The 14,688-nt window shown below is 42.8% G+C and overlaps 1 protein-coding gene across 3 annotated transcripts in view; it reads right to left on the bottom strand.

Annotated features, from left to right (window-relative positions):
- Positions 1–7,938, bottom strand: part of SLAIN2 (SLAIN motif family member 2) — a 75,359-nt gene extending 67,421 nt beyond the window's left edge. For 2 of the 3 annotated variants that reach the window (XM_069593088.1, XM_069593089.1), the window contains exon 1: positions 6,465–7,938. In XM_069593088.1, coding sequence (XP_069449189.1) covers positions 6,465–6,853 — 389 coding nt within the window. In that variant the 5' untranslated portion in view covers positions 6,854–7,938. The remainder of the gene's footprint in view (positions 1–6,464) is intronic. The other variant, XM_070292429.1, reaches the window with a different exon arrangement.
- Between the last annotated feature and the right edge of the window lie 6,750 nt (positions 7,939–14,688).

Here is a 14,688-nt window from a genome sequence, read left to right as displayed (position 1 = left end):
GTTAAATTACCTCTATCAGCAGATGACATAATTTTATATATAAAAAATTATGGATTTTTATCATTTTGTTTTTATGGATATAAAAAACTATGGATTCACACCAAAAAACAAACTATCACAGCTAATAAACAACCTCAGTAAGATTGCAAGAGACAATGACATCAATACACAGAAATCAACTGTATTTCTATACAGCAGTAATGAGTCCAAAAATGAAATTAAGAAAAACAATTCCATTTACAGTGACATCAAAAAAAGAATAAAATGACTGAGATAAAATTAACAAAAGGAACATAACACTTCTACACTGAAAACTTTTTAAAAGTTGAAAAAAACTAAAAATCAATATTGTTAAGATCTCAATAGTTAAAATCCCAAATTTACCTACAGGTTTAACATAATCCCTATCAAAATTCCAGTGTTTTTTTTTTTTTTTCTGAGATTTACAAGTTGATCCTAAAATTCATATGAAAATACAAAAGTCCCTGAAGAGCCAAAACAATCTTGAAATAAACAAAATCAGAAGACTCACACTTTCCAATTTCAAATCTATAGTAATTATGGCTGTGTAGTACTGGAATAAGGATAGTCATAGATAGATTAACAGAATAGAATTGAGAGTCCAGAAATAAGCCCATACATTTATAAGCAACTGAATTTTGACGAAGGTGTGATGACAATTTAATGGGAACAGAAAAGTCTTCTCAACAAATGGGACAGAGACGACTGGATGTCCACATGCAAAATGAATTGTCAGACCCCTACCTCACACCATATAAAAACTCAGAATGAAGGCTCCCCTGGTGGTCCAGTGGTTAAGAGTTCACCTTGCAATGTATGGGACACTGATTCAATCCCTGGTCCACAAAGATCCCACATGCTGTTGGGCAACTAAGCCCATGAATCGCAACTACTGAGGCCAAGTGTTGCAACTACTGAAGCCTACACACCATAGAGCTCGTGGCCTGCAACGAGAGACCACCTCAATGAGAAGCCCACACACCACAACCAGAGAAAGCCCGCATGCAGCAATGAAGACCCAGGACAGCCAAAAATAATTTAAAAATTTAAAAACTCAGAATGAATCTGAATATTGGTAAGAATGTGGAAAAACTGGAACCTTTGTGTAATGCTGGTTGGAATGCACAATGGCTTAGCTGCTGTAGAAAACAATACAGTGGCTCCTCAAAAAATTAAACATAGAATTACCATTTGATCAAAAAAACTCCACTTCTGGTTATGAATCCACAAGAAATGAAAGCAAGGACTTGCACAGATTATTTGTAGGCCCACATTCATAGCAGCATTTTTCACAACAGCCAAGAAATGGAAGCAATGCAAGCATCCATCAAAAGATGAATGGATAAAGAAGCTGTGTTATATACATAGAATGGACTATTATTCAGCCTTAAAAACAGAAGGAAGCCCTATCATATGCTACAACATGGATGAACCTTAAGAAAATTATGCTCCGTGAAATAAGCTTGTCACAAAGGAACAAATTCTTCATGATTCCACTTATAGGCATCTAATGTAGCTAAACTCACAGAAATAAAGTACACAGGACAGTACTTGCCAGGAGCTGGGGGTCCTGGAGGTAAGGAGTTGCTGTTCTGTGAGTGTCAAGTTTCAGTCACGCAGGATGGGAGGGTTCTGGGGATCTGCTGCACAGAAGCAATGTGTATGCAGCTGACAGTACTAAACTACAAACTTGGAATTGTTGGGAGGCTAAACTGAGGGAAATTGAAGTCCAAATTGAGTCAAGGTGATAGCAGGCTGAAAGGCAGCTTGAAACAAGGTTAGCTCTACTCTTCTAAATAATGGAAAATTACTGCTGTTGATCCAAAATATTATGGAAGGGTCAAAAGCCTGAATAAGAGGAAATATTAGAATTTCTAAAGCGAAAAGGAAGCAATGTCTAGAAATTCCAGACAGATTGATTCCTTGCAAAATTCAAGGAATTCATTATGTTAAACAAAATGTAAAGTTAGAAAAGGTAAAAGCCAGAAGATTCATCATGAACAAGTGAATAACTGCAATTTCTATTTTGATAAGTTCACTTAACTGTAGGTAAGAACTCTGTAGGCACCATACAGCTTAATTACAGCAAGACAGTTGGCAAAATCTTTCATAATATCCATACAGGCAAAATGGCATATAGGCTTGATAAGAAGAAATAGTACTAATAGTTATTGAATAACCACAATGTATGTTGACTAATGATGTTAACCTGGAGAAAGTCTAGTCGCACTGCATACTTCAGAGCCCTTTATTCTATAATTTTAGTATTTTCATCAACAACCTGAATGAAGACCCATTAAGTACTCCTATGAAGTATCAGTGAGTGAGTGAGTGAAGTCGCTCAGTCCCGTCCGACTCTTTGAGACCCCATGGACTATATCATACCAGGCTCCTCTGTCCCTGGGATTTTCCAGGCAAGGGTACTGGAGTGGGTTGCCATTTCCTTCTCCAGAGGATCCTCCAGACCGAGGGATCGAACCCGGATCTCCCACATTGCAGGCAGACGCTTTACCGTCTGAGCCACTAGGGAAGCCATGAAAATGACCAAAAAAATTGGAAGGAATAGGTAATATTAAATGCCTAAATCAAGACTAACAAAATACAAAAACTTAATATTTAAGCTAAAAAAAATAATTACAGAAAACCAGGGTTAGGAAGACTTGGTTTAACTACCTATGTATAAAAATATAGAGTGTAATTGAAACTACTGGCTCATATTGAGCATAAGTAACAGAAGTCAAAACTGTTAATGAAATACCTGGTTCCAAATAACAGCATTTAGCTCATGCAAAATATATCCACCACATGCTGGTCAAATATCATCTAAAATTCCAAGTTCAGTTCTGGATAACACATGTAATGACAAGGAACAACTACAATTTATTAATAGAAAAATGACTATGGTTGAAAGATCAGAGAATTACATTAAGTTAGGAATGATTAAAGGGCTGGTGGCTCAGTATTAAAGAATCCACCTGGCAGGCAGGAGAAGCAGCTTTGCTCCCTGGGTCAGAAAGATCCCCTGCAGAAGGAAATGGCAACCCACTCCAGTATTTCTGCCTAGAGACTCCCATGGACAGAGAAGGCTGGTGGGCTACAATCCATGGGATTGCAAAAGAGTCGGACATGACTTAGGAGCTAAATAACAAGAAGGAAACAAGCTGAGGTTGTTTTACTCTGGAGATTAGAGTGCTCTATGTGTGGTAGGGAGGAGTCAGTAGGGTTATGATGGTAGTATTCAAATAATGTAAGGGGCTGTTCAGGTGGAAAAGGAATTATACTTGGAGAAAGCAAAATAAAGTGGGACAACATAAGCTATGATGTCATAAAGACCTGGATTCAAATCCTGGCTCCATCATTTACTGTCTGCTATTTGATGCTTAGAGAGTGATTAAGTTTCCTTACCTGGAAAATGATACCTACCTCATAAATGGATAAAAAATTAAATGCAATTAAGTGTAAAATTGTTCATACGTTGCCTGGCATCGCATGACACACTGGGATACACAATAATGTAAGTTTCCTTCTCTAGATTTTTCTGAGTTGTTCTATAAGAGTAATTTTCAAACTAATAATTACCATTAATGGGTCACCAAATCAGCTCAGTGAATTGTAATCAGCTTTTTTACCCTAAAGAAACAGAAAATCATAGCACTTTAACATATATACTAAGTATAGTTTTGTGAAACTGTTTCAATTATTCACATACATGTGTGTACTAAACTGTGGTATAAAATGTATTTATCAGGAAGATGGATCTAAAAAGAGTGAAAGTCACTGCTAAAAGTACAGTGGGTTTGTGTGTGTGTATGTGTGACTCAGTCATGTCCGACTCTTTGCAACCCCATGGACTGCAGCCCACCAGGCTCCTCTGTCCATGGGATTCTCCAGTCAAGAATACCTGAGTGGTCTGCCAGTTCCGTCTCCACTAAGTAGTAGTATACTGGTTACTAAATGTGTTCTATAGAAACTAGTTCCTTGGGAGCTCAAATAAGTTTAGGAGACAAACCACACCACTTAAGAGATTTACTATGTTCAACACATACTAGGATATCAAAAAAGTTCAACATAAAAGAAAACTTTTTTGTTGTTGTTGAACCTTTTCCTCAGATATATCTGATCTCAGACCAACAATTATTTTTTCACACAATATCTACTAACACCTTCAGGAGTGGCATTTTGTGGTATACATTTGGGGAAAAAAACATTTCCCTAAATGAAAGAGAAAGAAATGTGTATGTTACAGAAAGTAGATTTTTAGTTTGCTAAGAAAAACTCCTGATTTAAATTCTTCCTCTTGCTGCTAACACCCACCACCCTTTATAACTTAATACTTCATACACATACTCCAAAAACACTTTAAACATGATTTTCAAACTTTTAATTCACACAAATCTTTTCAGAAAAAGGGTAGGACATCTATAACATCAAGACATGTAACCAGGAACCAACTGGCCAAAAGAAACTTCTGGCATAGTATTTTAAAAGACTTGCTTTACTTGAACAAGCCCTATGCTCAGAAACCAAAGCAGCAAAAGACTTAATCAGCCTCTCCAAGCAGAGTTAATGTGTTCTAAGAATATGTAATCTAAAATGGGGGGTGAGTGCAGCTAATCCTCGTTTTTATTAAGAGTATCATTCTCATCATCACTTGGAAGAGGCATGCAATGGTATTTAGATGATTCTCACTTCTTTTAAAGTGTATACATACCTAGGATTCCTTTGTGAGGACATGACTTCACACTAATATGAAAACTGTCACTACCACAGTCAGCTCTAATTATATTTGGTATCACTTGGCAGTATAATAAAGGCCTGACATCATATATTCAAGAGTATCTCTGTATTTCAAACCTTTCTAATCGAGAGTTACAAATATCTCTGACTCTGCTCTGGCAGTTGTCAGAGCATAAAATGCCCCTCACTCCTCAGGCTCCACCTCTCCTCAAAGTTTTCCCAACTACCTTAGACCATTATTTTCTTCCCAATTTCTCAGCACTCTCAGTACTTTCAGTCCTTATCAATCTTTTAAGCAATTCACAATGTATTTCCCAGCCAATTCCTTATTTTGTTGTTCAGTCGCCAAGTCGGGTCTGACTCTTCGCAACCCTATCCCAACAAGACTGTAACTGCCTTAATGAACAGGGATCAAATTTAAGAATCTCCCACAAGATCCTGGAAGCACTCACTAAATAAATATTTCTTGATATTAACAACTTGGCTTAAGAGTAATAGCAGCTAGTGTCAGAGAGCTTATATACCAGACCCATGCCAAAAGGATACATGGATTACCTCACATGATCTTCACAACGCTATAGAATAAAGAACTATTATTTTCTTCATCAAATAAGGGGAAGAAAGTGCGGCTCAGAGTAACTTGCCCAAGGTCGTACAGCTGTGAGTAGCAGAGCCAGGGCCTGAATCCAGGCAAAGCTCTCAACTATATCAGGACATTCAGTAAAGTTGCAGCCCTGCAAAACCAGAGTCTATGAAGGATTTCAATTTCACTACGTTAGAAGTTTCAATTTCAACAAAGAACAGAGATACTTTAGCTAAAAGATGAAAACTTTAAAAAAAAAAAGACAAATTAAGAATTTCCCATAGATATTTTTATGCAATTGCCATAAAACACGAAAGAAACTGCCTCTCATGTCCTCTCTATATATGGAAGTGATATTATGCCGTGGGTCACAATTTTATCGAGTAGCTTGTGACAATACAGTTCAGTTCACATTTTTAAATAGGGCTCTTTTTCTCTGCCTCTAGCATGACATGGAAATGAAAGATGGAAAACTGTCACTTCACACCTTAGGAAAACGCCAAGCCTAGTTCTTGTTTAAAAAACGAGAGTCAGGGCTCTTGTTCCACCGTTGACTCTTACACAAAGCGGCACCATCCTCTGCCCTCTTCACACAAAGCAAGCTTCACCCCACTACCCAAGGGGGAGTGCTGATTCACATGGTCTCCCCATCGCCGCCAGAAATGTACCCAACTCCCACCGGTCCAAAACGCTGACCACTGCGCGGACTTCGATTACCCTGGTCTGCTCCCCGCACCGGGTGACACCTCATCAAGCAGAACCCCTTCCCGACACCCAAAATACCCAAGCCAGCATCCGAAAGCCAGGATTTCACACAAAGCAAGATCCCTTTCTACAGAGCAGTTTCCCATCTCCGACTCCTCCCACGGCGAGCAGCCTTTCCTAGGCTGTGCCAGTCCCCAGACCCCAACGGGGCCCAAAGCCCAGAGGGTGCCCCAACACAGGAGAACTAGCTACAAACCCTGTTCCTCTCGCAAGCCCCGAACCCCCAACTCTCGCTGACCTTACCGCTGCCAAAACAAGAAAACCACGAGTCAGAGAGCGGACCCCGCTACACAAAGCGAGGTGTCTTACCGGGGGACCCCCGTCCCCGCCCAGCCCCGGCCCGGAGCCCCGCGCTCACCAGCTCTCCTCCTCCTCCTCCCAGCCTGACAGGCGCTCCAGCTCCTCGGGCCGCAGCGGCTCCACCTCGTCCAGCAAGCCGCCCTCGCCCGCTGGCAGCAAGGAGGTGGCGTCCCGCAGCTCCTCGCTACTCGTCCGCCTCGGGCCCGACCCGGCCCCGCTGCCCGATTTGGCGCTGAGGCCCAAGGGGAAGCCCCGAGGAGACGCCGTGCCGGAGGAGGGAGTGGACGCTCCGGCCCGAACCGGGCTGCCGGGCCCGAAGGAGCCGGCGCCCTGCACGGCCCCGGAGCGGCTCCTCAGCTGCTCGTTCTGCTTCTCCAGCATCTTCACCAGCTCCTGCAGCTTCCGCACCTCCTGGTCCGCGTTCACGTCGGAGTTAACGTCCTCCATCCCGGCCCCGCTGCCTCTGCCGCCCGCCACCCGTTCGGACTCACAGCGACAGGCAAAGAGCCGCAGGAAAGAGGCGCCGCCGCCGCCGCTCACTCTAGCCGAGGCGCCGGCATATAGCAGGGCCAGGCCCCACCGCCTGTGTCCCTCCTGCTCCGGTTCCCAAGCGTCGCCGGACCCAGCCGAGCCGCCTCATCTGCGCCGGCTCCAGGATTGGGGGAGGCGGCGCCAATATCCGGCCTCGGCAGCCATCTTCCCTCCGTCCCTCCGCCCCTTCAGCCCGGCCCAGTGGGTGACCTCAGAGCGTCGTGGGTGGACCGGCCGCCGACCGGCGCTAGGAACCCAGCTCAGATCTCGCGGAGGGGCGTGGCCATGGGCGAGGCTGGTGGGGCGGGGCCGCGTGGGGCGGGCCTTAAGCCGGAAGGGGCGTGTCCGGAGCGTTGGCGGAGGCGGGTCACTGCTTTGCTGGATGAGACGAATGATTCCGGGCGCAGGCGGGGCCCGAGGGGAGTGTGGACTAGGCAGCGGGTGGGACTAAGATTGCAAGTCGAGACTCTTAGCCCCACCAATTGGCGTTGGTTGAACACCCGCCTGTGGGTCCAGCGTCCGATCCTGTTCTCCTTCTAAGTGGGTTCTCTGGTGGGCGCTGAGCCTGGCCCCATGGAAAGAGTTTTACTTCGTGTGATTAGCAAATATTTAGTCGATGCCTTCTTGAAATAGGGGATTGTCGGGTCTGGCAGGAGCCGCAGACCATCTGCGACCCGTTTCTTCTGAAAATGAGAAAGCCAAATCTCAAATGGTTAAGAGACGTCTAAAACAGAATAACCATAAATTGTTGAGTGCTTACTACGGAGAGACACTGTGCATTAGATAAAGACATTATCTATAACAATTTTTCCGACTTCACTGCTGTTTTCAGCACACTCAAGGAAGCAGGGATAGAAAACTGCTCCTTTCTCAACTTTGTCTGTTGTCGATGCATAATTTCTTCTTTGTATTTTCTTCTGAAAAGCTTTTCCACATTGTGTCTTGCCTTTAAAAGGTTGTGTACTGAAAGTACTTAATAAACATGTTGACGAATACTGATAAACGCTGAGAGAAGTATGACTAAAAATTTGTCTTCGGTGGCACCCGTTTGTAATTTGTCCCAGGTGGCGCAGTGTTCAAGAATCTGCCTGCCAATTCAGGAGATACAAGCGGCCTGGGTTCGACCCCTGGAGATCCCCTGGAGAAGGGAATGGCAACCCACTCCGGTATTCTTGCTCGGGAATCCCGTGGACAGAGGAGCCTGGTGGGCTACAGTCCATGGGGTCACAAAGAGTCGGAGATGAATGAGACACACACACATACTCTGTTTTGATCACATTCAGTGCTCTTGAGACCTCGATTGTGAACTATGGTTTGTGTTTGCAGCTTTCCTCTAATTGCCTCCTCCACCCTTTGCTAATAATGGCCCAGTCCTGCTACACCTGGGTGTGGACTCACATGCCCTGTCAAACTTGCTTCTACCCTTGAGTCCTCCTGCGCTGTATTTCCCTTATACTGAATATTCCACCTGCCAAGTCTGATTCTTTTCTTAAAACTCCTGATCACCCATTTAGGAAACCTTTTCCTGACAATTCCAAGGAGATCTAGTTGTTCTGTTTACTGTAGCATTGCTGTTGTTCAGTTGCTAAGTCATGTCTGACTCTCTGTGACCCCGTGGACTGTAGCATGGCAGGCCTCACTGTCTTCAGTATCTCCTAGAGCTTGCTCAAACTCATGTACATTGATCAGCATTACCTGATCAATAATTTTCAACAGGTATTTGCACTTTTGAAAAATTTGCTTCTTTTTCTAAGTCACTTTCAATTCTTTTTGTCTTTGTACCTGATGAAAAGGGACCATTCATTTTAGTTTTCCAGGTCTAGTAAAGTGCCTGACACAGTGGACATTCAATATTTGGCTTGTTGAAAGTTATGAGGAATGTAAATTCTGACAGGTCAAGGACCAGATAGATGTTTATTCATAGCAAAAAAAAAAAAAAAAAGCATTGAGTATTTTCAGTTTGCTAACTATAAACAAGTAGAATATTTTCCTAGCTATGCACACCTAGTCAAAGAATGTCTTTGCATCACAGTAACTGTGAAGCAGTATATATTACCTGTATAATGCACATCTAAATATCATTGCTATCCCTGGCACATCTGAATTAGTCACCAGAGGGTTAAACATCATGGTTGCTTTACATAGAGCACTTTCACTTGCATTTAATGGTTTGCAAAATAGATCTCAACCAGCCAGGTTCTGTAACAAAAGCATTCCAAATATATTCCTTGCAAAGAATAATAGTTCATATAACATTATGAAGTTCATGGGGCAATGTGAAGGAATGAATGGGTCATCAAAAGACTGGTTGGCAGATTCTAGCTATACCATAAATATGGTGCAAGTGTGCTAACTAAGTTGCTCCAGTCACTCCAACTCTTTGCGACCCTACCATAGCCCACCAGGCTCCTCTGTCCTTGGGGTTCTCCAGGCAAGAATACTGGAGTGGGTTGCCATTTTCTTCTCCAGGGAATCTTCCTGATTCAGGGATCAAACCCACATCTCTCATTGGCAGGTCGGCTCTTTACCAATAGCACCACCTACTTGACCTTAACCTCTGGCCTTATTTTCAAAATATGTTTGAATACTTCCTCGCACCACCACTAGTACAACTCTAGTTTAAGCTGCTATCTTTTCTTGTGGTTCTCTCTTAATGAATTGTTCCACATTGCTGCTTACAATCTGTGATGCACATAGTAACCAGATGATCCTTTGTTTAAGTCAGACCAGGCCACTTCTTTGCTGGGGATCCTCTGCTTGATTCTTAACATACTTAAAAATCTCAGGTCCTTTCCTTTTCCTGTAAGATTGGATACTTGGCTACTTCTTCAGGTATCTCATTGAGTACCCTATTCTTCCCTTCTATCACTCTAGTCCAGCCACACTGGCCTTTCTGATGTTCTTCAAACATGCCATGCAGATCTCTACTTTAGGGACTTTGCACTTGCTATTCCCTCTATCCAGGGTCAATTCTTCTTCCACACTGTCACATTACTAATCTCCCTTCATTCAGGTCTCAGCTCAAATATAACCACCCAAGTTCACTATCTTCATTATTATGACCCTCACAAAACAGCATCCTTACCGTTCCCTACCCTCTTAACCTTTTAATTTTTCCTCGGATACATCATCTATTTCTTCCTTTAATTTATTGCCTATCTCTCCCCAGCAGAATATGAACTGGGTGAAAACAGGATTCACTGATGCCTGGTGCCAAGAACAGTGCCTACTATATGGTGGATGTTAATAAATGTTGAATGAATGGATGGACTTAGGTCAAGCGGATTTCAGATAAATGTATTTGTTATGTCTCAGATCATTAAGGTGGAGATTCCTAATAATGTTGAATGGTTGATTTTCTTAATTATATTTCCTCTTCCAAAAGAGCAGCATGTCATACACATATGTCATCTTCAACATGTCCTGAACGCCAACAGCCCTTACAAATTGCTGAGGAGAGAAAATCTTAGGTTTTCACTGAGAAGTATGAGGATAAGAATATTACATTCCATCCTAAAACTATCTTTCTCTTCCAGGTTAACTGCAATACTGTCTTCTCTGGTGATTCTGAATTGTTGGAGCATATTTTTAAAGTCACTCTAAAAGTGACCTCATGTAAGTATGAGGTGTAAAGCTGGGAGGTGTCTGTAGTATGCATCACATTTAGCCCAACTAGCTCTTCAAGTGTTGTCCTTTATGATAAGCTTGCTTTGTTCCTGAATGAAGGAGTTGCTTCTTTTCTAAGCAGGTGTGGCCCCTTCCAAAACTTGCTTCTACTTGCATGTTAGTTCTTGGCGAAACTCCTAACAAAGTGGAAAATATTACAAACCACCAAAAGTATTTAAGGAAAAACTATTACTCAATGGTTTAAAGATATTCAGCAGTCCTAAAATCCTAAACCAATATGTGTATGTGTATGTATGAGCATATGCCCAAAAGGAGTTTAGAAATTACTGGGCACTTACAGAAATAGTTGCATTTGTTTTAAAAATGCTCAAATTCTTTGAAGAAACCTTGTCTATTTAGCACATCCATTTTGTCATCACAGGCACACACTGGGCTAGTCATTTCCTAGATGTTCTCTCGCACCTAATCCTCACCAGCATTTTCCCCTGAGATCTACCTCCTTCTGGTCTATCTTGGGGCCTTTTCTTTACCGTCTTTTCCTTTAAGAAGGAATCTCAGGAACTTTAAAAGGCTATGCATATAAGAGATTCTGAATTGAAATCTTGGGAACAAAAAGAAGAGGAACCCAGGATTTGGACCTAAAATTTTTCCAGTCAACATTGATTAGGTCTTACAGTTATGGGATGCCTCAAAAGTGGCCATGATGTCAGGCATCACTTCCTTAGGAAGGTCCTCTGGTCAAGAGTGGCCCCCTATCTCACTGTTGGGGGCATGTATTATAATGATGTAAAGATGGGAAGGCCCATGATGAGGGCAGAGGTGAACAGACTCTTATAGTCTTCGGACGCTATTGTCTGAGCCCGAAACGAAACATTACTTAATCTCCCACCCTTTTGTGGCAGCAAAAGGGAAGATAAGATTTTAAATAAAAATTATTATTTCTTCCTTTTTTTAAGTAGTATATCAGCAGAACAGTGAAGCTGGAAAAGAAGACTGTGAATCACTTCTGAATATCAATGATGTTCTAGGGAACCTACCATTCAAGGATAGGAGAAAACTTTTTAAGAATCATCCAAATCTCCAAGTTGATACAAGTCCCAGTTATCTGTCTAGGATTTAAAATAGGTTGTTCTGAGGACTAACTTAGAGATGCTAGAGAGATAGTAGACTGTGAATAAAGGGCTGGATTAGGCTTAAATAAATTAAGCTGTCTAGACATTTATACAGTTACTCTTCTATCTAAGAAGTTGAAAGAATTCTATTCCTAAGTCTTTGGGATACTCCTGGAATATTACACAGACTGACAGACATAATCAACTATTCAATTTACTGAAGCACATCTAGAAATTTCCTTTCTTATTCATCATCACCCTTATATAAACAAAGTTATATGTACCCTGGAAGTGTAATTCTGTAAATATCTAGGTCTTTCTGGATTAGCCCAATAATAGTGACTAACAAGGGGCTTTCCTGGCAGACCAGTGGTTAAGACTCCATGCTTCCATTCCTGGGGTTGTTAGTTCAATCCCTGGTCAGAGAAGTTCCATATGCCACAAGATGTGGCCCAAAAAACTCCCTGAATACAGAACAACAAAAAATAGTAGCAAACAATTATTGACCACTTTTATGATACATAATAATTCATTTAAAACTCACAATTGTCCTTTGAGGCAGCAGCTATTAGTATCATCATCTCTGTTTTGCAAATGAGGAAACCAAGATAAAAATGTTAAATCACTTCCCAGAAGTAGTAGAGCTGGTTTTGAACCCAGGTGGTCTGACTTTAGAATCTGCACTCAAATCTCCCATAGTTCATGACCAAGATGAGTTCTCCATTATTTTCCTTCCAAGAATTTTGACACCTCAGTCAGCTACCATCTGGAGTGGGGACTGGGAACAACGGTTATTGCTTTCATGATACCCAACAACTTGATCCTCTTGCTCTAAGAGCACGTTTGCCAGTTTTGCAGTCTCAGAGACTCTGGGACTCGACACATAGAAGCAATCTGTTCCTTAAGAGAGGGAAGTAATTCCTCCATCTCTTGTTCAAAATACTTCCTAGTAGGCCATTTACTCTGATAGTATTGGGCTTCCCTTGCGGCTTAGTTGGTAAAGGATCTGCCTGCAATGCAGGAGACCTGGGTTCAGTCCCTGGGTTGGGAAGATCGCCTGGAGAAGGGAAAGGCTACCCACTCCAGTATGCTGTTCTAGAGCATTCCATGGACTGTATAGTCCTTGGGGTTGAAAGGAGTTGGACATGACTGAGCGACTTTCACTTCACTTTTTCTGATAGTACTCCAGATACTTGAGAAGCAGGAGGAAGGGTCCTGAAGACCACGTCCCTCCTGCCCCCAGTCAGCACTTTACTTAGATGAAGCTTCAGCATCTGAGCTTCTTACCCAAAAGAAAGGCTGGTAGACTAGTCCAGTTCTTTAGGAGTTTTATGGGGAAGAAGCTGACAGAGGGAGTCTTTTACCCAGAGCAGTAATACCACCACAATCAACAAAGCATGAAGATTTAAAGGCCAGAATTTAATGGGAAGAGTCCTAGGCCTATACATGAGAGAAGGAAAATTTGAACAGGTCCTGAAATAAGGGAAACGAGTTCAGTTCAGTTCAGTTCAATCACTCAGTCATGTCCGACTCTTTGCGACCCCATGAATCGCAGCACTCCAGGCCTCCCTGTCCATCATCATGTAGTTAGCAAAAGACAAAGTATAAAGCAAAGGAAACACATGAGAGCAGGAGGCGTGGCCTCAACAGTAGATGAGAAGGTGAGTTTCCACTAAAATTAAGTGTTTGCAGGCTCAGTAGCAGGTTGTGTGGGAGGAAGAGTTGCATTTAAAGGGCCAGTGATGCTGTTGCCTGGCTGGGTTGTGTGTTTCTAGCCTTGGGACACATTGGTAACCAGATATGCTTGGACCAGGGCCCGCTCTACAGAGTCGCTGATGCACAAGAGTCCACCATTGTGCCGATCTGTAAACAGATTCCATCTCCCCAAAGTTCCCTGAAACCAGATAGCCCTCATCTCACATCTGTACCCTTGTCTAGAGAAATGAGGGTAGGGTGTTGGCAGGGAGATGAGAAGCCGGGCACAGGTCGTTCCTCTGTTATCAGTGGGTATGGTTGACTTCAGATAGGGCACCTGCACGTGAAGAGACAACTCCCGGTTCAAACAGAGCTGCTCTGTCTGTCGGCGTGATTGTCTACCCCAGCTTATGGGAAGACTCGCTTCCCCTCTCAGTCATCACCATTCTCCCAGATCGCTTGCACTTTTGCTATTGCCTATTTTTTCAACCCCCTTTCAGTTGATCAGGAGGTGTGGCCAGGTATCTAGGCAACCTCCCGTGACACAAAGCTGTCAATTCACAGTTCTGCTTAAGTACCCTCTGGTCTTTGAATGTTGTCTGCCTTTCAGTTGTTCAGTCATGTCCGACTCTGTGACCCCATGGACTGCAGCACGCCAGGCTACCCTGTCCTTCACCATCTCTCAGAGTTTGCTCAAACTCATGCCCATTGAGTCTGTGATGCCATCCAACCATCTTATCCTCTGTTGTCCCCTTTTCCTCCTTTGAATATTGGACCCAAATGATGATATGATATCTTTGTAAACAACTCTTGAGAAAACCACCAAGATTCTGCTGTGTGTGGGCAGCAGGACAGATCATGGCATTGACTGTCATGATCCTGGCAGAGAGAGGGTATGTGTACTATGGGCTAGCAGGACAATGTGTATTGCTCTCATAAATAGAATTACAGGCTGCATGGAAGGTGATGAATTTCTCCAACCTGTCCACCAGGTAGGATAAAAGAGATGCTTTTCTACATCTCCACCTCAGATACCTTTAGAGCTACATCATAATGTTGCACAAGGTCCCCTCCAAGAATAGGCATAGCCTGAGTTCAGGCAGAAAAAACAACTCCTCCTACACTTAGTCAAAAGGCTAATAAAGGCCACCACCTCCACACAGAAGCTGATGTGCTCCCTGAGCACAATAATGTAGTTGCCAGAGCTTCCAAGCGATTGTAGCAATGGGCTTGGCTCTAGAGTCTTATATTTGAGCAACAACATTCAGTCATCCCTTGTAGGGTCAGCCCAGCAGTGAACCAGCTAGGATTAGTACC

This window comes from Ovis canadensis, chromosome 6, assembly GCF_042477335.2.
Source record: "Ovis canadensis isolate MfBH-ARS-UI-01 breed Bighorn chromosome 6, ARS-UI_OviCan_v2, whole genome shotgun sequence".
NCBI lineage: Eukaryota > Metazoa > Chordata > Mammalia > Artiodactyla > Bovidae > Ovis > Ovis canadensis.
This window is presented reverse-complemented; position numbering and strand designations above follow the sequence as displayed.